This window comes from Cydia strobilella, chromosome Z, assembly GCF_947568885.1.
Source record: "Cydia strobilella chromosome Z, ilCydStro3.1, whole genome shotgun sequence".
NCBI lineage: Eukaryota > Metazoa > Arthropoda > Insecta > Lepidoptera > Tortricidae > Cydia > Cydia strobilella.
Genome location: NC_086068.1, coordinates 26,321,074 through 26,343,872, shown reverse-complemented (window position 1 = coordinate 26,343,872; position 22,799 = coordinate 26,321,074). Strand labels below are relative to the sequence as shown.

At 38.3% G+C, this 22,799-nt stretch overlaps 2 protein-coding genes and 1 non-coding gene across 8 annotated transcripts in view; 1 reads left to right on the top strand and 2 right to left on the bottom strand.

The window, feature by feature from the left end:
* Positions 1-11,750, bottom strand: part of LOC134753995 (probable serine/threonine-protein kinase mps1) — a 29,087-nt gene extending 17,337 nt beyond the window's left edge. The window contains exons 1-2 of the mRNA XM_063690037.1: positions 11,463-11,750; positions 9,943-10,147 (exon numbers count right to left, since the gene is read on the bottom strand). Of these exons, the coding sequence (XP_063546107.1) occupies positions 9,950-10,147; positions 11,463-11,657 (393 nt within the window). The 5' untranslated portion in view covers positions 11,658-11,750 and the 3' untranslated portion in view covers positions 9,943-9,949. The remainder of the gene's footprint in view (positions 1-9,942; positions 10,148-11,462) is intronic.
* Positions 2,529-2,601, top strand: Trnap-cgg (transfer RNA proline (anticodon CGG)). The gene has a single exon. It is a non-coding gene; the product is annotated as a tRNA-Pro (tRNA).
* A 6,882-nt stretch (positions 11,751-18,632) lies between the features above and the next one.
* The window catches only part of LOC134754261 (potassium voltage-gated channel protein Shaker), a 403,882-nt gene continuing 399,715 nt past the window's right edge, over positions 18,633-22,799 (bottom strand). For all 6 annotated transcript variants that reach the window (XM_063690472.1, XM_063690470.1, XM_063690471.1 and 3 more), the window contains 2 exons: positions 21,783-21,988; positions 18,633-18,838 (listed from right to left, as the gene is read on the bottom strand). In XM_063690472.1, coding sequence (XP_063546542.1) covers positions 18,795-18,838; positions 21,783-21,988 — 250 coding nt within the window. In that variant the 3' untranslated portion in view covers positions 18,633-18,794. The remainder of the gene's footprint in view (positions 18,839-21,782; positions 21,989-22,799) is intronic.

Sequence of the window (22,799 nt, the reverse complement as noted above, 5' to 3'; positions counted from 1 at the left end):
CTTCAAAATTTCACGAATTTGGCCTTAAACATTAAAGTTTTGTCTAAGGATAATCTTCATTTACTCGATTCACCAATCTTTGATGAGGCCATTCCATCTGTTTTGGCTAAATCTCTTTCAAAATTTCGTGATAACTCGCAACGCTTAGCCAAAATTAGTAGCTACTCCGCCCTATTTATTTTAAAATTTTGTTTACTGGTTCCCAAATTTACATACTTACTCCGTTGTTGCCCGATTTGGAAATGCACTAATTTGGTCCAACCACTCGACATTCTTTTAAAATCACAACTTCAATCAATCCTTAATGTCCGTTTTAGTGATCAGGGTTGGGCCCAAGCCTCTCTACCAATAAGATTTGGTGGCATTGGTACTCGGAAAATCTCGAGTGTGGCTCTGCCGGCATTCTTGTCTTCAATCCATGGCCCGTCTGTTCTAGCAGGTAAAATCCTCAAAGCCCCATCGGCAACAAACTGCGAGATAGCGTGCCTGGTTGAAGCCAGGAATGCCTGGCTAGCTGAATTGCCGGATGTGCCATCTAGACCCGAGAGGCAAAGGGCCTGGGACAACTTAGCCTCCACTGCCGTTTTGAAAGGTTTAATTGACACGTCGTCGGGAAGGGACCGCGCAAGGCTCCTAGCTGTGTCCAGGCCAGAGTCGGGACAATGGCTGCACGCCTATCCATCACCAAACACCGGCACATTTATCGACCCAACTACTCTTAGAATTGCTATCGGTCTCCGGGTCGGGGCTGATGTATGTGTGGACCACAGCTGCGCCTATTGTGGAGCCTCCGTTGATCGCCTCGGCCATCACGGACTCGCCTGCTCCTCGGGCGCCGGCCGCCTATCCCGTCATGCCGCGCTCAACGACATCCTGAGGAGAGCGCTCGTCAGCGCCAACGTCTCTGCGGCTCTGGAGCCCCAGATCGCAAGGGATGACGGCAAGCGTCCCGACGGGATGTCGTTGATCCCCTGGCGTATGGGTCGCGCGCTGGTGTGGGACGCCACCTGCGCAGACACGTTGGCGGCGTCCTACATTTTAGCCACCAGCAAACAGGCCGGGGCGGCGGCTGACGTCCGAGAACGCTTCAAGGCGAATAAATACAGTTGTCTCGGCGCACACTACGAGTTTGTGGCTTTTGGCGTCGAGACACTAGGCCCTTGGGGTAAGGGGGCACGGGGGCTCCACAAAGCGCTTAGCAAACGCCTGAGGGAGGCCACAGGTGACCCTCGCGCAGGCGGCTTTCTCGCGCAAATATTGGCTATAGCAATCCAGCGAATCGCAATTAGCAATAGCGGGAATGCCGCCTGCGTGATGGGCACTTTGCCTAGGGGGCAAAATTTAGAAGGGCCTTTTATGTAAGTATTTTTAAGTTTATTTTTACTTTAGTATTATTTAGTATTATTATTTAGTTTGTGATTTGTTTATTGTTTAAGTATCTTTTAGTTTTTTCTTAATTCTTTCTGTAATTTATTTTAGTTAAATAAATATATTCCACCATTATTTTATTAAATATTTTGATTTGTGTTTTTTAAAGTAGTCACACTTCTATATATAAATTAAAAACTGTAATAGATGTCATATATTAAAGAAAAAGTGACGAAGCCCTCCAGTGGTGAAGGCCGGATTCGAACCGGCGTCTTTAGCTATCGCGGCTAACGCCATGAACCCCTAGGCCACCCCGCCACGGCGGTGCCCGTGCGAATTTCTCGACTATATGCCATCTTAGTAAGACTAGGCGTCTTTGACCAGCTCTAAGGGCAAGCAGTGCGCGCTTGCACCTCCTAAACGAACTCCTTACGGATTTACGTTGTAGCGAGAGAGACTGGTGCTGCCATCTATGAACAAGTTTGAGAACAAATACAATTATTTTATTAAATATTTTGATTTGTGTTTTTTAAAGTAGTCACACTACTATATATAAATTTAAAATAGATGTCATATATTAAAGAAAAAGTGACGAAGCCCTCCAGTGGTGAAGGCCGGATTCGAACCGGCGTCTTTAGCTATCGCGGCTAATGCCACGAACCCCTAGGCCACCCCTAGGCTAGTAGTTCGTTTAGGAGGTGCAAGCGCGCACTGCTTGTCCTTAGAGCTGGTCAAAGACGCCTAGTCTTACTAAGATGGCATATAGTCGAGAAATTCGGACGGGCACCGCCGTGGCGGGGTGGCCTAGGGGTTCATGGCGTTAGCCGCGATAGCTAAAGACGCCGGTTCGAATCCTGCCTTTACCACTGGAGGGCTTCATCACTTTTTCTTTAATATATGACATCTATTACAGTTTTTAATTTATATGTATAGTAGTGTGACTACTTAAAAAACACAAATCAAAATATTTAATAAAATAATTGTATTTGTTCTCAAACTTGTTCATAGATGGCAGCACCAGTCTCTCTCGCTACAACGTAAATCCGTAAGGAGTTCGTTTAGGAGGTGCAAGCGCGCACTACTTGCCCCTAGAGCTGGTCAAAGACGCCTAGTCTTACTAAGATGGCATATAGTCGAGAAATTCGGACGGGCACCGCCGTGGCGGGGTGGCCTAGGGGTTCATGGCGTTAGCCGCGGTAGCTAAAGACGCCGGTTCGAATCCGGCCTTCACCACTGGAGGGCTTCGTCACTTTTTCTTTAATATATGACATTTATTACAGTTTTTAATTTATATATAGTAGTGTGACTACTTTAAAAAACACAAATCAAAATATTTAATAAAATAATTGTATTTGTTCTCAAACTTGTTCATAGATGGCAGCATGAGTCTCTCTCGCTACAACGTAAATCCGTAAGGAGTTCGTTTAGGAGGTGCAAGCGCGCACTACTTGCCCTTAGAGCTTGGTCAAAGACGCCTAGTCTTACTAAGATGGCATATAGTCGAGAAATTCGGACGGGCACCGCCGTGGCGGGGTGGCCTAGGGGTTCATGGCGTTAGCCGCGATAGCTAAAGACGCCGGTTCGAATCCGGCCTTCACCACTGGAGGGCTTCGTCACTTTTTCTTTAATATACGACATCTATTACAGTTTTTAATTTTTTATTAAAATTTGATTAATATGAGTTTCTTTTTTTTCTCGCAAGTGTGTTGAAAAACGTCGTATGAAACGCGTGTGCATTGGTCATTACACACATCGGCTTTCTTATTGCGCGCTCGCTTACAGCTCGCGCGCACAATATCACCTCGTGTGTAATGACCAACTTAGCACACTTGTATCATAATGTACTATTACGATACAAGTGCGGAAAAGATAAAATTCGAAACGAGTGGCGATAAATTAAAACACAACCACTGGGAGTGTTTTAAATCGACACGAGTTGCGAATTACTTTTTGCACGTGTATCTTACAACGTTTTACAGTACATCCATGGCCCTTTAAACTTTCGACATATGCACGAACAGTGCTCTTTACGTACTAGTGCGAAAAAGTAGCACCATATGTACTGTAAATACTTTTTCAACACACTTGCTCAAAACGACGTTTTTATTCCACCGATTTTTGGCTCATAATCCTAGATATTAAATACGCGTGCTCTTTCAGTGTATTATTCCACTCGTGCTTTTTCATTATATTATCCGACTGAGTTAAGAAGGTAACTGATTGCTAATAATATACATGGAAAGGGAGCCTTCTTTAATTGGTCGAACTGGCGGGCACCGGCGCGCCCGACCGCCTGCGCGGTGCGCGGCCCGGCCGGCCCGCCCGCCGCGCCGCCCGCGGCCGGGACGAGGGGCGGCCGGCTGTATGACAGATGCAACACACAATACTAACTGTTTTAACTATTATAATTTGATTAATATGAGTTTCTTTTTTTTTCTCGCAAGTGTGTTGAAAAACGTCGTATGAAACGCGTGTGCATTGGTCATTACACACATTGGCTTTCTTATTGCGCGCTCGCTTACAGCTCGCGCGCACAATATCGCCTCGTGTGTAATGACCAACTTAGCACACTTGTATCATAATGTACTATTACAGTGTCTTGAAAAACGTCGTATGAAACGCGTGTGCATTGGTCATTACACACATCGCTCGCTTACAGCTCGCGCGCACAATATCGCCTCGTGTGTAATGACCAACGTAGCACACTACAAATTATATCTTGGAATTGAAAATAATAGTTGATTATATTCTTTTCATAATAGAAACACTGGAAAAGCATGAAATTCGTGATATATTGACAAACAACAGTTTAAAATTGAGTCTGTCAACGAATGGTTGATATGAGCTCCAAAACTTCCTTTAAAAGTAAAGGTTTTACTTGTTTGTGACACTTCTGACGGTGAAAAATTGGTTTGGCATTTAATTGAGAACATATTAATTACATGGTAAGTATAAATAATCTTTGTTTTGTTAGCAACAAGTGGGAAAATAGAGATCCATGAACATTTCGAAAAAACACTAGGTGTATAGGGACGCAACAGGGCTGAATAGGGACGACTGAGGGGTGGAGCGGGACGCCTCTGGTAGTTAATAGGGACGCAATAAGTGGAAATAGGGACGCTAAATGGTCAATAGGGACAATGCTGCCAAAAATAGTTTTTATAATTAGTTATTATTTGTTTGTTTAGTGTTTTTTTGGTAGATGAGTACTAGGCACTTAAACCAACTTATAAAACAGGCGGAATATCAGAATAGGATTTAGGTAATAGGTAACTGTTTTTAATTATTCAGACTTTTGTTAATTTCGTCCCTATAATAAGCCCCGCTTAATAATGAAATAACAATTAAGATTAATCATTCTGTGGTATTTTTTTATACTTAAGTATATATATTTTTATGATTACCTACAACAAATAATTAAAAGTTAATTTTTTAATCTTGGTTATAATATTTACCTAATCATTTTAAAGTTACTATGTACAGTCGCCATCAGATATATCGGAGCAGCCAAGGTGCTCAAAAATATCTGAATACGCACTCTAACGCCTTGACAATACAGACGTGTTCAGATATTTGTGAGCGCCTTGGCCGCTCCGATATATCTGATGGCGACTGTACAATAAACTATCTAGACTTACACCACTTATTATATTGACAACCCTGATGACTTGTCCCTTTTCGTACCTAAGTCGTCCCTATTCACCCCGGATCCAGTTTGAATCAAAATGGCCCGTTTTTTTCAAAAAAAGTACATTAAAACGAAATGATTAATAAATATTTTATTATTAATCGATTCTCAAACATACGACAAAAGTTTAAAATAAACCTACATTTGTGTCCATCGAGGAAAAAATCCTTTAAAATCTCTCTTAAAGTTAAAAATCGTCCCCATTCACCCCATTTGACACTATTGTACGTCCGACTGTTCTCCTCTACCGAGCTACCTACATATTTTATGATCTGATAAAATTTGGTGAGCAGGATCGACAATGTAATTCTAGATGATTAATCAGTGCAACATATGAAGAACAACGAATACACCACGATCACACGATACCACGATAGTTTAATTTCGACCATATATGAAGATGTCGTTAAAAGAAATTCATATCGTTTACTCTCATTTAAAAAGAAAGGGCGTAAAAATGATATATAGTAATTTGTGTGCCTATAACCTTGATTGTACCCAAAACATTCATAATCGCACCGCCCCACATACGCCAATAATGTGAAGCGAGAGGATAAAAATAGCTGCAGAGCTATCGTTTATATCCGTGTGAAAACGGCAAGACATATTTTAAATTACTGAAATGAGTTTCAGTTTCATGTACTCGTAGGCTTTTAAAAACCTAGAAGAAGGCAAAAACATTGACTACATAAAATTGTAGAAATTTATTAAGGGGGCCACTGAGCTTCAACATGCATCACATTATGCAAACATCCATACATGCTGCCCTAGCCCGTGTCATGGGACGCACGGAGAGGCAGCACCGGACAGGGTGTAAGGACTAGTGAGGGTTGATGGAACCTAAAATGAACTACTATAGGAAGGCGATGCCAATGGACTAAAAAACTGGGCTATGGGATAAATAAGCCCTCACCATGAGTTTAACGCGGCCTTAGACACTACCGACTGCGTCAACTCAAACGCAGTGCATCTCGCTTGCACCAATGTCAGTACGAGGGAGAGGCGTTGTGAGTTAGTTTACGTAGTCGCTAGCTAATATAAATAAATACATATTTTAGGACAATCTTTCACAAATCGGCCTAGTCCCACAGTAAGCTCGGTAAGGCTTGTGTTGTGGGCACTAGACGATGATACATATAATATATAATTATTTACAAATACTTATAAATGTGACGTTTTCAACCCAAAAGGAACCATATTGTCGGTTGTCGATAAGGTTGATTTGTAATTGAAGCTATATGGAAAGCGCCTTACTGACAAGCGACAATAAGTACCCTTTTGGTTGAAAATGGCACATATGTACATAGAAAACATCTCAGGAACAAGTATCTGTGATAAACCCAAATAAATGCCCTTACCAGGATTCGAACCCGGGACCTCCTGCTGCGCAGGAAGGGTCACTACCGACTAGGTTAGGAGGCCGTTTAATATGTCAAGTGTCAAACTCGTGGTAAGGATACTAGCCCACAATGACGAAATAGTAAATTGTGCAACGAGGGAGATAAGCGAGATTTTGTAAACGAGGGATATAATTAAAACCTCGAGTTTACAATGTTCTTACCCCCGGAGTTACACACAATGTTGAGAAGAAAAAACTAAATTATAATCGAAATAATGGCTTATAATTTAGTTTAAATACGGTGACATTGACATTTGAAACATTCGGGCGCTATATGTCATTTTTGACAGGTTAGGCATCGAAGGCACACACCTTTGGCATTAGCCAAGATTGAACATTTTGTGTAAAAATATTTTAAACGGCTATTAAATTAATCTAATTAAATATTTTTAAACAAACAAAAATATTAACTTTTAAATCGTCAGTATTTTAAAGGTAAAACTCCCTTATTCCTTGACTTTAAACAAAGCATACTAAGGTAACTTATAACGTACTTGGTTCGTATGAATAAGTGACATAATTAAAACAGAATTATAGCTTTTTTTCACAATCCATAACTCCCACGGGAAAAATATAGGCCTTTTCCCTTCAGAACAACTGCATGAAATAAGATCTTTTTCGAGCAAGTGTAATGAAAAGTAAGTAACATACTATAGACATGATAAACGATTATTATCAAAAATACTAACGGTATCGGCACCACACTTGAGATTACGCCCACAACAACATGTCAGGATTGCCAGGTAATCGGTTTTTTAAATTTGTATTAGAGCATCTCGCTTGCACGAATATCAGTACGAGGTAGATGCATTGTGTTGTGAAGTAGTTTACGCAGTCGCTAGCGTATCTGTCAGTGTCAAACTCGTGGTAAGGATACTAGTCCACAATAACGAACAGTAAATTCATTAACATAGACATGATAAACGATTATTAACAAAAATACTATTGGTATCGGCACCAAGACTGTCCAGACTTGAGATCACGCCACAGATTTAATATACAGGGTGATCAATCCAAATGGGTCAGTATGGAGAAGTCAGAAACTATGAGAGATAGCAAAATCTGTTCTTAGGAACCATGGCGTCGATTTTAGATTTAATAATAATGACATTCAAACTTTTTTTTTAACTCTCATACATAATCGGGTATCGAAACTGGTCAATATTCTTTATGTAATCGCGTGTAGTATTTGTTTGTATAATTGATCCTGAAATTTGAATAAAAAATTAGAAATAATTGAATGCCATCATCATCTTGGGGTCCGCTTGGCAACCAATCCCAAGAATTGACGTGGGCACTAGTTTTTACGAAAGCGACTGTCATCTGACCTTCCAACCCAAAGGGGAAACTAGGCCTTTTTGGGATCAGTCCGGTTTCCTCACGATGATTTCCTTCAGCGAAAAGCGACTGGTAAATATCTAATGAGAAGCCGGGGTTTGCTTGGTACGAAGGCGGGGTTTGGTTTGGTTTGAACCCGCGACCTCCAGATTGCAAGTCGAACGCCCTTACCGCTAGGCCACCAGAGCTTTGAAAAAAAAAAAATACTGAATGCCATTATTATTAAATCTAAAATGGAAGCCATGGTTCTTAACAACAGATGTCGCTATCTCTCATAGTTTCTGACTTCTCCCTATTGACCCATTTGGATGTGGATCACGCCCACAACAACATGTCAGGATTGTCCGGTAACAGGATTTTGAAATTTGTATTCTTTTTACATCTAACATCAACAACCTTCATGTTTCAGTTCAAAGTTCTGTACCTAAAGTTTCTCTCAAATATCGTGCACATTAATCAAATTCACTTATTTGTTTTATTTTTTGCAACTGGTAGGTACTAGGTACCTACACTATGTAGCTGTGTGTAACGTAAAGTGAGACCGAAGCCCTCTTACACGTATACTCGTACGTACCTACAACGCGTCTGGCCAACTCTATTGTTATGCCTGCTAAAGAGTCTTTAAGACCAAGTTCGGCCTGGCCAGACACATTCGGGCACATAATACTCATAATAGGCGTAATCCGTAATTGCTGAGGTCGCCGTCATCGAAATCGATGAGGAGGACTATATAGGGTAAAGGCACCAGTGCTCAGCCATGCACCAGTGGTTAGCGTTTCTTGCTTATTTTTGGCTGTAATTATCAAACCTTTTCTAATTTTCATGTGAAAAGTAGGTGATATTATAGATTAATAAACTATTAATTGAAAAATAGTAAAATTTTTAAAAGAATTGTCTAGCATAAACCACAACACTACTTCAAAGAAGTGCTGTTTTCTGACATGAAGGATCATGTGATATGCGCTATTTTTTTTGGAATGTCACATGGTATTTTGATAAGTCGTTAACAGCCGAATTATGATTTATTGTTAAAAGAATATAGACTGCATCACATGACTAATACTTATTCTATCTGAGAAAAGTGAAAAATAAATATAAATCCATATAAAAGTAACATTTTTAAGGCGGCCGACTATTGGGAACTACTTTTTTGTACGAAATCCAATAGTCAGCCTCCCTTGGCTGACTACTGGGTTTTAAGGCAGTAATTTTGAAAAGGTCGTAAACCCAGAAGTCAGCCGGGGGAGGCTGACAATAGGAATCAGAACTTTTTTTTATTTTCAAATGAAATCTGTCGTTAAGCCAAGCACCTTTAAATATTTACATTATTATGACTATTTGATTGAAATAAGTAACTACCCAGTAGTCAGCCTGTGGCTGACCAGTGGACATTGACATCGTGGAACTCAGAACCCACTAATCAGCCGTTAAAATGGGATGGCTGGGCACTGGGTACTTAAAGGCTGTCTATTGGTACACAGGGGGCTGATTACTGGCAAAAACGCACTTTCATTATATTTAATGAAATATTTCCAAAAGCAACATTTAAAAACGTTTTATTCTTTACAAAACTTAAACTATATGAAATTCTTGAACAGTAAAAACTTTAATAATTCTTATAGGTCAATTAGTAAGCAAATGAAACGATCTTGAACATAGAAATTTCGTAAAAAGGCTGACTACTGGTGCCTACCCTACACGGTGGCTAAAAAATAAGTGCATTCTCGTTGCCAGGGAGGTTATGGGATTATCCTGAGCAACTTTTGTTATGAGACCAGCCCCGAAATCGCGAAAAAAATTGGGCTGTTTCTCACATTTTGGCTGGTCCATTTTCTATGGGAGGGTAAATTTTTTTCCGCGATTTCGTGGCTGGTCCCATAGTAAAAGTTGCTCAGTATGATTATACTATAAATATAAATGTATTCCCGTTGCCGGAACGCATTTATTTTTTACGGGAATGCACTTATTTTTTAGCTATCCTGTATATAGCTGCGCGTATAATCATTCACCCCATGTCTCCTGTCGACACCTAAACATTAGCTCTACCGTTAGTAATTTGAAGTTTTCTTATCTTTAACTGAATGGTTTAGCGTGCAGAGACTCGGAAATGAATGGTTTGTTCTGTAATGTAAGTAGTCGGTAGACTCACCCAATGGTCAGACGTCCGTTTCTATAGCTTCGGCAGCATGCAGGTTGTTGACGCGGACGGTGCAGGTGGTGCGGCGGCGCATAGTCGGCTCCCGACGCTGGGGCGCGTCGTGCGCCGGTGGCTGCGCGTTGTTCATTTGCGCCTGGCGCAGCGCTAATCGCTGCGCTTGCACCTGTTGCTTCTTCTGAAGCTCTTGCTGTTGCAACTGCCATGACAAGTAGTGTTTAAATGGTAAGTAGCAAGTTACATAAGTATAGTTAAGGTTAAACAACCGGCCAAGAGCATGTCGGGCCATGCTCAGTGTAGGGTTTCGTAGTTACCCTTCCGTCATAATAGGTTAAACTGGAGCTATTAGTATAGCTAAGATTTTTTAAAAAGGGATGAAATGATGCTCGGTGCCTTTCACCCGAGTTAAACAATCTACTTTCCATGTCGAATACGAGGAAACCAAGAAGACAGGGCGAATTTGCATAATCAGTCTATTACTTTAATTAAGTAGTGTAGCCGCCGTGCAGATCTCGACGACAAATAAAAAGACTTCGATTTGAAGTAAACGTATAATCATATAGGTGCTGGTTGCTTTACAAGGTACAGTTGACGTAAACGGTTAAAGGTGTATAAGTGGTGGTAATAGTATGGAGGCTGATGCGAAAGTGGTTAAGCTAATTTTGAATGTTAAAAATGGTAGTCTAAATTTAGGTGCCTCTAATTGGCCGCGATACAGGTTATGTGGAGCGCTCCTATTGGTGCATTTAAATAAGCCTCCGCATAGTAAGCGAGCCCGACGGCTGCGTTTTGCTACTGCATTATACACATAAAAGGTTGCGTTCGCAACAAGTAGGTTAATTAAAGTAATAGACATATGGCCATGATGTCTTTCCTTAGAACTTACTTTCAATCGGAGACTGCATGTTTATTTTTTTTGTTGAATACCTACCCCTATTCGTTTTGAAAGACCTATCTAACGATATCCCACACTGTACGGTTTAAGCGAAAAAAAATACACCCCCACTTTAGGTATGTGTAGGGAGGAACGCTAATTATTTTTTTATTGTACGATTTATTGATATATCCATGCCATATTGCAGCTTTCTAGCACTAACTTTCACAGAGCAAAGTCTCGGACAGATAGACGGACATGGCGAAACTATGAGAGTTCCTATAGTTGACTACGGAACCCTAAAAAAACCGGTCAAGTGCAAGTCGGATTGCGCATGAAGGGTTCCGTACCATTACGCAAAAACGGCAAAAAATCACATTTGTTGTATGGGAGCCCCACTTCGCTTTAGTTAACACGTAAGTCATTAACGGGAGTAGATATAGCAAATATTCTACTAGGTTGCCTTTAAGATTTTAGGCAACTTAATAATATTGTGGATGAGATTACGTTACAGCGGTTTATATGTGTAGACAGTAGGAATTTAAGAATTGCACTGCGATCAAAGATGGCAATAACGTTGCGTTTCCACCCAGTAGAAGCTAGGTTATGAATGAGATAAAGTAGATGTATGTATATTTACCTGGTTAAGACGCAGAGCGTCCTGGTGCTCGAGGGCCGCAAAGTCATCCATGTTGCCGGCCTCGAGCGCCGCCTGCTGCTGTAGCAGCAGCTTCTCCTCCTCCTGCAGGCGCCGCAGGTTCTGCTCCAAGTGCGGGTCCGCTACTAGAGCGTTTTCCTCCAGCTCCATCATCTCTGACGACGAATCGTCGCTCATTGACGACTTCTTCTGTATCGGTCCTGAAACTGCAGCAAATGGTCAAGCGCCATAATATATCTAACATAAGAGATCGAAACCACAACCAAGCTAATATACCTACAGCGTATTTTGGTTACGTTAATCACTCCTCGTATTTTAATAAGGGGTTTTAATTTTGCTTACCAGATTGGACATATAATGAACTTGAAATAGTAGGTATTCTAAAATAAAATGTATATTGCTATTCTTTTTTAATTCTGGTTCCAAAAAAATTGAAAGGAAAGTCGGTTAAAGTATAAGAGCCCGTAGTCGATTTAAAACGAGCGAAGATACGACTTTTACACAGTAGCCGAACGCCGGCCGCTGCTTGAAATAACGCGACCGCCTAAACAGTATTGGTACTTTCGCAACATTATGCGTCACTTTATAACTTTAGTTAGGTTAAAATAAAACTTTCGGTAAATTTGATACCTATGTATTCATATAATACATAAAAATTATATAGCATGATGATAATGATTTGCACTAAGGTAATATCTTATATATTTATATATCATCATCTTACTCGCGTTATCCCAGCCTTTTTGCCACGGCTCATGGAAGTCTGCTGGGGTCCGCTTGGCAACTAATCCCGAGAATTGGCGTAGGCACTAATTTTACGAAAGCGACTGCCATCTGACCTTCCAACGTTCCAACCCAGAGGGGAAACTAGCCTTTTGTTGAAATTTGGTATACAGATAGTTTGAGGCCCGGGGAAGGACATAGAATACTTTTTATTCAAGAACTCACCCTTTAAGGGGGTGGAAATTTGTATGGGGAATCAATAACCGCTGAACCGTTTAGGATGAAATGAGGTATGGACATAGTTTGAGTCCTGGGGAAGGACATAGGATAGGTTTTACCCCAGAAATCAAACCTATAGGGTGTAAAAGGGGGGGGGGGGGGGTAATGGAAGTTTGTATGGGACCCAATAAAACCGATTTGGATGGAAGGTGTCGGTAGTGTATGACGGAGACAGCTCAAAATCTGGAACACCTGGAGTGCTGCTGGACGCATCGGATCTGGGGTAAAACTTCTTTAATCTGAAGTTGGTAGAGTATGCTGTAGGCAGGTTAAGTTCTTCAAGTCCTGGAACACCTGGAGGGCTGCCAGACGAAGCAGGCACCTGACCAGAGCTACCATACGTTTAACGTGCAGTAGGTACTGGGGGTGAAAAGGGGGTGGAAGTTTGTATGGGGAAACAATAAATATCTGATAACAATAAATGAACCTGAGTTCCACTAGGTACAGCCAGGGTTCATCATCAGCTCCATCTTGGGTACTGCTCTCCCAAGTGTTCATCAAGACGTATCGGAAGACCAAAACAGCGTGTGCCTATGTTGCACAAAACCTGAGTTCCACTAGGTACAGCCAGGGTTCAGCATCAGCTCCATCTTGGGTACTGCTCTCCTAATTGCTCATCAAGACGTGTAGGAAGACCAAAACAGCGTGTGCCTATGTTGCACCAAACCTGCGTTCCACTAGGTACAGCCAGGGTTCAGCATCAGCTCAGCTCTATGTATACTAAAACCTTCTCCAGAATGTAACAAACACTTTTCTGAAAACCGCATCAAAATCGGTTCAGCCAAACGCAAGATAATCGCGAACAAACATACATACATACATATAAACATACGGGTTAAACTGAGAACCTCCTTTTTTTTGGAGGCGGTTATTAAACAAGTACTTACAACCCAAGGATTAAAGTTTCTGGTCGCAGTTTACACGCACACAGTACAGCCAAACACGCAAACAAATATAACTTTTTACACGGAGGGCGACGCACGCTAAAAAATCGTCAAAAAATAAAAGTTGCAATTTATATAAAATGATGTACAACAACAGTTTAAGTAAACATTGCAGATTATTTGAGTATGAAAACTACGTCGGAAATAAGTAGATTTTCGGAGAAATTGTCACTTGTTTTGAGGTAATTTCTAGAGAAAATCGAATTCGTTTAACTTTCATTTCCTCGAACTATAAGTCATATAACAAATATGTAATCTGATAAACGTCAAGTACAGAATATGTGTAATACAAATTTACTATTTTTATCAGTCCACACTTTACGAAATTTACAAATAAGAGCGACAAAATCAGTGCTTTACGCGCGTTTACCTAAACGTCCATCAGAAAAAAATCATTACTAATTTAGTGAGTCTGTTTTCAAAAAATTGATCTGGTAAAATGCAAGATAAGAAGACGTGCTAATAGAAACCAGTACTTGTTATTTCAATTAGGTAACAAAAGGTGTACAATTTCACAGACTAAATCTATCAATTTTACATTTTTGCGATTAAAATCGTAACCGGGCTCTTACGTTAAGAAATAAGTATGTCAATGTCTGGTTGGAGCAAACCGAGTTAAATTGATTTCAACAGATCCAAAATATCGCGAATTTAGAACACTTAATGTCTGGCTAGCTGCCATCGCTAGCCAGTAACATAATGGGGAAAATTACGATTTAATTACAATGAGAACAAAGTTTAGCATCATTCAGATGTAAGACCTATTTCTCCATTGTTTGTTTATGTTTTTATTGTACGATACATACTTATGTTAAGAGTGCTCATCTTATAATAAACTAGCGACCCGCCCCGGCTTCGCACGGGGAGTTCAACTAATTTACACAAAACCTTTACAAATTATACATATAGAGCTTCCTCTTGAATCCGTTGCGCAGTTTTAAAGATCTAAGTATACATAGGGACAGACGGACAGACAGCGGAAAGCGACTTTGTTTTATACTATGTAGTGATAATAATTATGCAGGTTACGAATCATAAATATTAAACCAGAAGCAGCAAAATGGTCATTGTTATCTTTCAGTAGCTAACTGTCAGGCGTTGGTTGGTTGCCAGGTTGCCACAGTAAAAATGCCACATTCTGTTTTAATTAATAATTGTACCATGCCAACCAGTTAATAAAGTAGTTATCGTCCCTAAATTGATCTCGCGACGTCATATAGAGTGTACGCAAAAATTGACACCATTGGTTGTCATGCTATTGAGAGCGCTTGCCTTGCTCTATCAAATCTAGTTAAATGTATGGTTTGTATCAGGGTGCACATTTCTCTCGAAGAAGTGTCACAAGGTGACCTGGTTGTGTGATGGCTACTTTAGTGATAATTAGCGATTTCATGACCGATCCATCAAATTTGCAGGTCTAGAGCCTGTTCAGGCATAATGTTGAGTTGTAAAATTTGTAGCCGAATAGCATTCATCACAAAACGGATCACTTTCTCGAGTCAAATAGGCATTAGTTTTCTGGTGAATGTATTCTGTTTGGTTTATACTATCTAATTGATTTTACAAGTTATATAGACACTTGGCGTTATTCATAAACGCGTTACTTAGGGAGAGGACCTCTGATGCTCGCGCGGGTTCGTACCTGGTGCAAAGGTTGGCCATCGCTATCCAACGTGGTAACGCGGCAAGTTTGATGGGCACCTTTGCATCCGGTACAGCTCGCGGAGGTCTTTTTGAATAAAATATTTTAGTTAGTTTTGTAGTTTATTGGTTAATTTAGATAAGTTTGTTATTTTTTATGATGGTATACCATTAACTGTACGTTTTTAATTAAATATATCTGTTTTCTGTTACTGGCCTGAATCAGCTATAAATCGTTTGTCTTTATCTGTCATTTTGACTTACGTATTTGTAAGAAAGGGATAAAACCTTATTTAACTAAATCAGGCCTGTAAAGTTTTATGAATAAGGGGGTAAATATTTATTAACTGAGTAACTAACAGTCAGTATTTATTAACTGAGTAACCTTATATTTTTGCTTCAGTTTAAATGCGTAAAGGTAGACAGTCTTATGTTACCTGTACGCATTTAAACTGAAGCAAATACGTGTATTTAATATTAATAATTAGACAAACTCACATCAAAATTGTAAGGGACAAATCGAATTAATGTTTTTAAATTATAATCAAATTAATAAAAACCCCAAATGCTGTCTAAATTAGCAATTCTGATTAACAAGCTTTGAACCATGCAGCCGCACTGTAAATAACAATTACTGTGATTTATGAAATATAAGTAGTGTTGTTAAAAGACTAGTCTTTAAGACTTTTGAACCTTAACGACTCGCGAACCTTTAAGGCTCAAGCTTTGAAAGCTAGAGCGTTAAAGGTTTGCTCACAAAGCGGTTTAGAACCTTAACGACTCAAACTTTTTATGACTCGTCAGAATGAAGTCTTTAAGACTCGGGCCTCATAGGGAACTCTAGCTTTTTAACTTAAGCTCAAGCCCCCGACACCTTAAGCGTGACACAACCTTAAAAGCTTGTGTCAAGCTTAGAGCTCATACGTTGAACTCTCTTTGCAGAAATTATTTTTGTGTAGAGAATATACGAATATTATTATATCTATATCGGAAGAGTAACTTAACATCAGTTAACGCATTTACTGCCTGCAACGTATACAGGGTGGACCATTTAGAACCGTGATTCCGTTGCGTATGTACATCCAGATACATTTTTTATGAAACTATATTTTAAAATTTTCCCGTTTTGTTCCGTCCTATATGAGTGAGTAATAAGAAATAAAAATAAAAGTATTTAAAAAAAGATTTATTACTTAATTAAGACTGGGTGATTACTTGAAGATTTTTTTTTGTTTTTGCTCGAGCACTTTGTCAGCGTGTTCACATTTCACAACACATACCTATTCATACCAAGTTTCAACTTTCTAGTACTAGTCACTGAGCCAACCCGCGGACTGACAGACAAACGAACGGACAGATGGCGAAACTATAAGGGTTCCTAGTTGACTATACGGAACTCAAAAAACGCGATAAGTCATAATTATCTTTTTCTGTTATTCCCTATTTCACAAAAACGTATTAAATTTCACCCTACCCTATAGCATAGGTTGATCTTATTTGTTAAACGCTTTTACTTTTTGCTCCAAACCTTTACTGCTAAAAACCTTACAGACTTAAACCTTCAAAGATTAGGAGGCTTTAAAGCTTGAGGCCAAAAGACTCGAGGTTTCTTTGCTCGTAAGCAGCAACACGAACTCTTAGTTCGAGTCGTTAAGGTTCCGAGGCTTTAAGGTTCGAGGCTTCAAGGCTCAGCAGTCGCGACTCAAGTCTTGTAGTTTACGCCTCAAAGCTTAAATCCACAAGAAATATGTAACAATCGGAGTAGAAGGCAATATTACAAAATCACAAGGAGGTCTTTTTTTAATGTAATCGTATAAGTGGTTTTATTTTGGATTGTAAAGAACTTGCCAGCAGTAAGCAGAAAAGGTAAGCACTTTGTGCGGTAAAATTTTTACCTCGTGTTTACGAGTACTCCCGCAGAGTTCTTTAATTTCATTGTTAAAAAAATAAGTTTAATAGCATTTCTGCAAAATAAACTTAAATATTTTTTTGTAATTAAATACCTTCATTTTTAAATGAAGGTATTTAAATTACTTAGGTGAGAAAGGTCTACTCGACACTTATTTCAATATTTACGAATCAATATACAAAATAAGTACTTTTGTTTTTTGATTCGTAAATATTGAAATAAGTGTCGAGTAGACCTTTCTCACTTTTTCTCATAAAAACTGAATGAGCAATAGACAGTATCTAGGTACAATCAGCAGCAGCAGTGTCGATGCGAGTCATGCGAGTGATCGATCTTCAGATCTTCTTGATTCTTAACAATAAAGTTAACTTAAGTACATATGTTCAGATAATTTCAATCACCATACTCGCTATCTACTCTGGCTGGTATGGTAACTGTAGGTACATTAATAACCTGCAGGGGTAAGCAAGCGGAAGCTACGGCAAACCAAAATAGTAATGTAAACACGTATAAGCAGTCATAACTTACCTGAATAGTTCACTTGATCTTAAGCCAAATTATATCTAAATAAAATATCTTTAAAATAAAACTAAATAAAATCAGAAATCCTAAATCACAATTAAAGCGATGTTTGTGTATGATAATTATTATTGTGAACAGCTAATGCATTAAGCTTAAATGCATCAAGCTTAGACTAACTTTAAAAGTGGAGAAATGTGCTTTCTTGGGTAAGACTTGATCTCGCGACCACTGGATCACTGGCCCAGTAGCCCGTGGTCGTGAGTTCAAGTCTCACCCAAGACAGTAAATTTCTCCCCTTTAAAAGTTATTCTTAGCTTAATAGCATCTTTCGCTTCGCAGACGTTCCTGCTTAATACAAAATTAATTCAGCTAATGCATTTTCATAGAACTTAATTGAACAGATATTGTTATTTATACTTATCAAAAATTTTAAAACAAGAAAAAAATTACTTGAAAATAATTGTAGTGTATAACTAGCCTTAAGAACCGATTTTGCATGTACAACTAGCCTTAAAGTTTATAGTCTATAATTGTTCATTATTTTTAGTATGTGGGTATTTTTGCACTTTGTAATTTTTCCTCAGTCACCCGTTGACCACGAACGCTGTAAAGGGTTCGAAACGTCGGGATGTATTATAAATTCAATATACGCGATATAATCCGTTTTCATAGTTTTATTTCAATTTTTTAAAATGTTTAATTGTAAGTACGACATTTATCACGTAAAATAAATGTCTGGCTTTAATTTAATTTAATCGTATTATTTTTTCATATATTTTCCTAAATAGTATAAGGTGTCGTTGTCATCGTACTAATTTTAATGTTGTTAAGTATAGAGATACATCAGAAGTGGCCTACATATTTAGCAACGCAAAATCAGTCAGGTACTTATTTATTTATTAGTAATAAACTGGATTGTACCTACTTATTTTTTCATAAATGCGGGTTTGCAACCAAAACAAGTGCAAAATTTCGTTTGATTAAGTTTTAAATAGAAGGACTATGTTATCGGGTTAATTTTTATGTTTATATTGTATATATAACTGAGTTTTATAAAACAATGATGTACCGTAATAGAAACAATGCTGTAGTAGCAGTAGTTTAAGTACATTTTTTAAATTATTAAAATATCAATTTCACTATCATATTTTATTTTTCCATAGCTTATATCTACTATTTACAATGTTTGAAATATTTCTTAATTGTTAATATCACAAAGATCGTCTCTGTCGATGAGTGGTCCATTAAACATAAGCACTAGTCTAGTCTAGTAGCACAACACTGGCACAAAACTAATTAATAACTACAGCGTATCTCTTCCGTGTCATCTTCTTTTCCACCTGAAATTACCGAAAATAAAACATAAAAGAAAATGAAGAAAGAAGCATCGCACATGCAAAAATATAAGTGAACAGCGCAAAATGTCTCATGCGAAAATTTGCATATACCTACTTATTCAAATTATGACAATAATTTAATGCGAAACGCCTCTGTGAAATAATATATGACTACATTTACCAGCACATAGTTTAATAATTTGCTTTGGGTTGTTTATCTAAACCTCAGTGATGTAAAAGACTCGAGACTTTTTTTTTTGCTCATTTCAGAAAATCCTGAACCCGGAAGGATAAGAGTTTGTCGATTTCAACAACAAGTCTTATAAAATAATATTAACCTCGTGCCGTCCAATGTACATTGTAAGTCAATCCTCATTAAAACAAACAATAGTAGATTATTAACCAATGGTGGGAAGCGAACCATATCACTGTGAGATGGTTACTTTTACCCGAGTTAAGCACTACTTTTCATTACGACTATGAGGAAGGTCAAACACAAGAAAATATTTTGACAGTGAGAATTAGGGACTGGAATTGGCGCCATTTACAAATTTATCAGAAAAAAAATCTTAAACCATAATAGACAATCCAATCTTAAATTGGGATGTGTCTGAAACGGCCTTAATGTATACGCGCCATGGATATTAAGTATGGATTGATCATGAGTGGTGGGGGGAACTGACAGAACGGGATAGTCTTATGTATCTTTCAGTAGGAGTAGAAGAGAAAGCGCTATTATTGTTTGTCCTTGTCACAGTCTCGTTTTTTAATTCCCCACCGTAAATTTAGTATGATTTATGGTGGGCAACAAATAACTCGAAAATTACGTAGGTGGTTTTTTTTTAAATTTTGTCGCATTGCGTACGTTCTGTCCCAAACAGCAGCACGCGTATAGCACATCTATAGAATAGTTATTTGTGCAACAAGAGAGGAAACTTGTTTTTTCTTACGTGTTTATTTTGAGTCCCGAGAAAGCAAAAGATTCTATAATTGAATCACGAGTGAAGCGTGTGATTCCAAGTTAGAATCCTGAGCGTAGCGAGGGTAAAATAACTTTGCTCTCGTGTTGCACATATAATTCTTCACCTCAGCAGTGAGAACATATTAAAGGTTAAAATGTATTTCGAATTACACAGAATAATACAGAGAAACAAAAAAAAACGAATTTGTAATAGGAGTATGAAGTGGCAGTTCATGGCCTTCAGTAAATTAAAAAGCTACTTTGTTTCACTCCCTGGAGTGAGGAAAGTCGCACTTTGAGGAAAGTCGCACTTTCCTCACTCCAGGGAGTGACGAAAGTAGGCTTGTTCGAGCTGCTGAGGTGAAAAATATAAGTTCTTACGCGCCTTAGTACAAGGATTCCCATAAATTCATCTAAATTTTATATTATTATATCATGTTTTGATCATTACAAAATAAGCTATCAAACTGTGCCTAAACTTTATTTCTTTTAAGCTTTATTTTATATTTAATCAGTTGAAAACCTAAGTTACAGAACTTTAGTGACCGACTAGGTATAGTGGGCGGCGCGAGGCTAAAAACCCAGATGCTAATTTAAGTTTAAGCTTTTTTGTGACGTAATATATTAATTAATATACATAAATGTAGTTATTTAATACTTGCATAAAACCGTGTATTCAAAGTGTCCCCAAAATAAAAAAAAATATCCAAAAAAAAACTTTCTAAAATCAAATAATAAATTATAATATTTATATTTATAACTATAAATAATTATCTTCTCATTATATTTAACTACCCAAGTCCAATATACATAGGTACCTGTCCTGCCTATATTACCTGCCAAAAAATTATGATTTGCTAATTAACACTGTGTACTTAAAATATGCTTTTAATTCTAGCTAATTTATTATTTTTGCATAACTATACTAGTGATTCAGGAGACGAGCAGGACCAACCTTGCGCATTCAGTAGACGAGCAGGACCAACCTTGCGCATTCAGTAGATGATAAACTACTGTTTGTACCAGTACCGTAAAATGGGATGAGTAGGAATAAAACTGACATTCAAACCTCGATAACATTTTATTTTTACATATGCAAACTGAATGGTGTACATTATAAGTGTTCCGGTCGTTTGTATTTTAGTTTTTATTTTATTTTGGGTAGTTCCATTTCATAATTTTAACGATACACAGGAAAACCCACCTCACCCCGTAATCCCTTGTAATTGGGGTGAGATGGGTTTTTTTACAAAGGTGATTTTGGAAGATTGTTGGATCGTTTTTTTTTTATTATGAGTATTACTATAGCTCCATTTTAAATTGGAAAACATTATTTTTGTAGCAGTAGCCTTAAAAACCCATCTCATCCCCCTTTCATACCTTCTCTCCCCATTCATAACCCAACTCTCCCCGCAAACCCTACTCACCCCATTTTACGGTAACACCAGTACTACAATTCCTACTACTTCCATCAAATACAGGATACTCTTAGCTTTATCCGTGACAAGTATCAAATTTAATGTCATGATTTGTAACATTAAGTGAGAACTCAAGTGTGACAATATTTTTCTTCATAGTCCTTGCTGTCATAATGATTAAAAAGCTTTTTATCTTCATTAATGAGGTGTTGTAAGTTATCACGATTGTAGCCAATTAAATATTTAAGTACTTAAGGTTAAAAAACAGGAAAAAGGTGTGATTGTTTCATTTAAACAAGTTGCTGAACGATCCATGAACATTGTCGATCCTGCTCACGTCTAGGTCTAGTGAATCATCAATCATCATGCAAACATCATCATGGTGGACATATTTGCTCCTTAGAATACATTTTAAACCATACCTATGGTGCAAATATATGTATAATTACCAGCACGCATTAACACTTTTTTTTGTTACTATACTATGGAAGGCAATTCAGATTGCAGATTACTAACATTATTTGGACAGATGGAAAAACAGCCCCGGCGTTACTTAATTTTCACTTACTTAAATAGGGTTCCCCCATGGTCCCCGGCAGGTACGGACAGCTGGTGACGTGGTTGAAGTTCTGGGACTGCATTTCCTCCTGATCAGTCTCGCGATGGTAGAAGTAGTTGAAGTTGGAGACGATGACAGGCACCGGCAGCGCGATGGTGAGCACGCCAGCGATCGCACACAGGGAACCGACAATTTTGCCCCACACTCCAACCGGCCTAATAAGAACACGCATTCATTAGACAACCATAATTATACATTATTTTATTACCAGTTGTATCTATAGGTAACATTTAAATAAACCAGATAAGATTAGCTAAGATTGAAAGATCAGTCTATGATGTAGGTAATGAAAAAGATGAACGCCGTGACGGTGAACATGCGTTACTTGAATGATGGATTCATGTACATACCTAATAGGAACACGTCTACTTGCACATACACCTACTTAACATAATTATTAAAACCAATGTAACGTTCTCATATGAAATAGTTATCATCTTAATGTAGTTATTTAAGACTATTCGCAGAGCCAAATAAGATTATCAAATAATAACAATTTCATTCATCACCTTTCACACTCGCTAGCTTTTTACTGTTTCTTTGAGCATTGCAATTTATCGCGTTGCATATTGAGTTTAGCGCCAGCGACTACATGCAGTTTAAGTGCAATACACATTAAAACGTATTGGCCATCTTACAATAGTTTACAATGACAAACTACGGAAAACGATATAAAGATAAACAACACGTCTCTTCTCAGTTTTGCACTTAAATCGAATGTAGTTAGGTCAAGTTGAACTGAAAGTAATAATACGTAACAGAAACCTACAGAGTGAAGATGTTGCTACGACATGAACACTACGATATGAGTCAATATATTGCAATCATGCCTAAACATCGCCGAAATAAAACACTGCAATTTTCTCTATCGAAAATGGTGTAAAAGCTATTTTATTGAGTGACGGGAAGCTAATGATGACAAAATAAGCGAAGCTAAATCTGAACACCAATTTTACATAGTAGGTA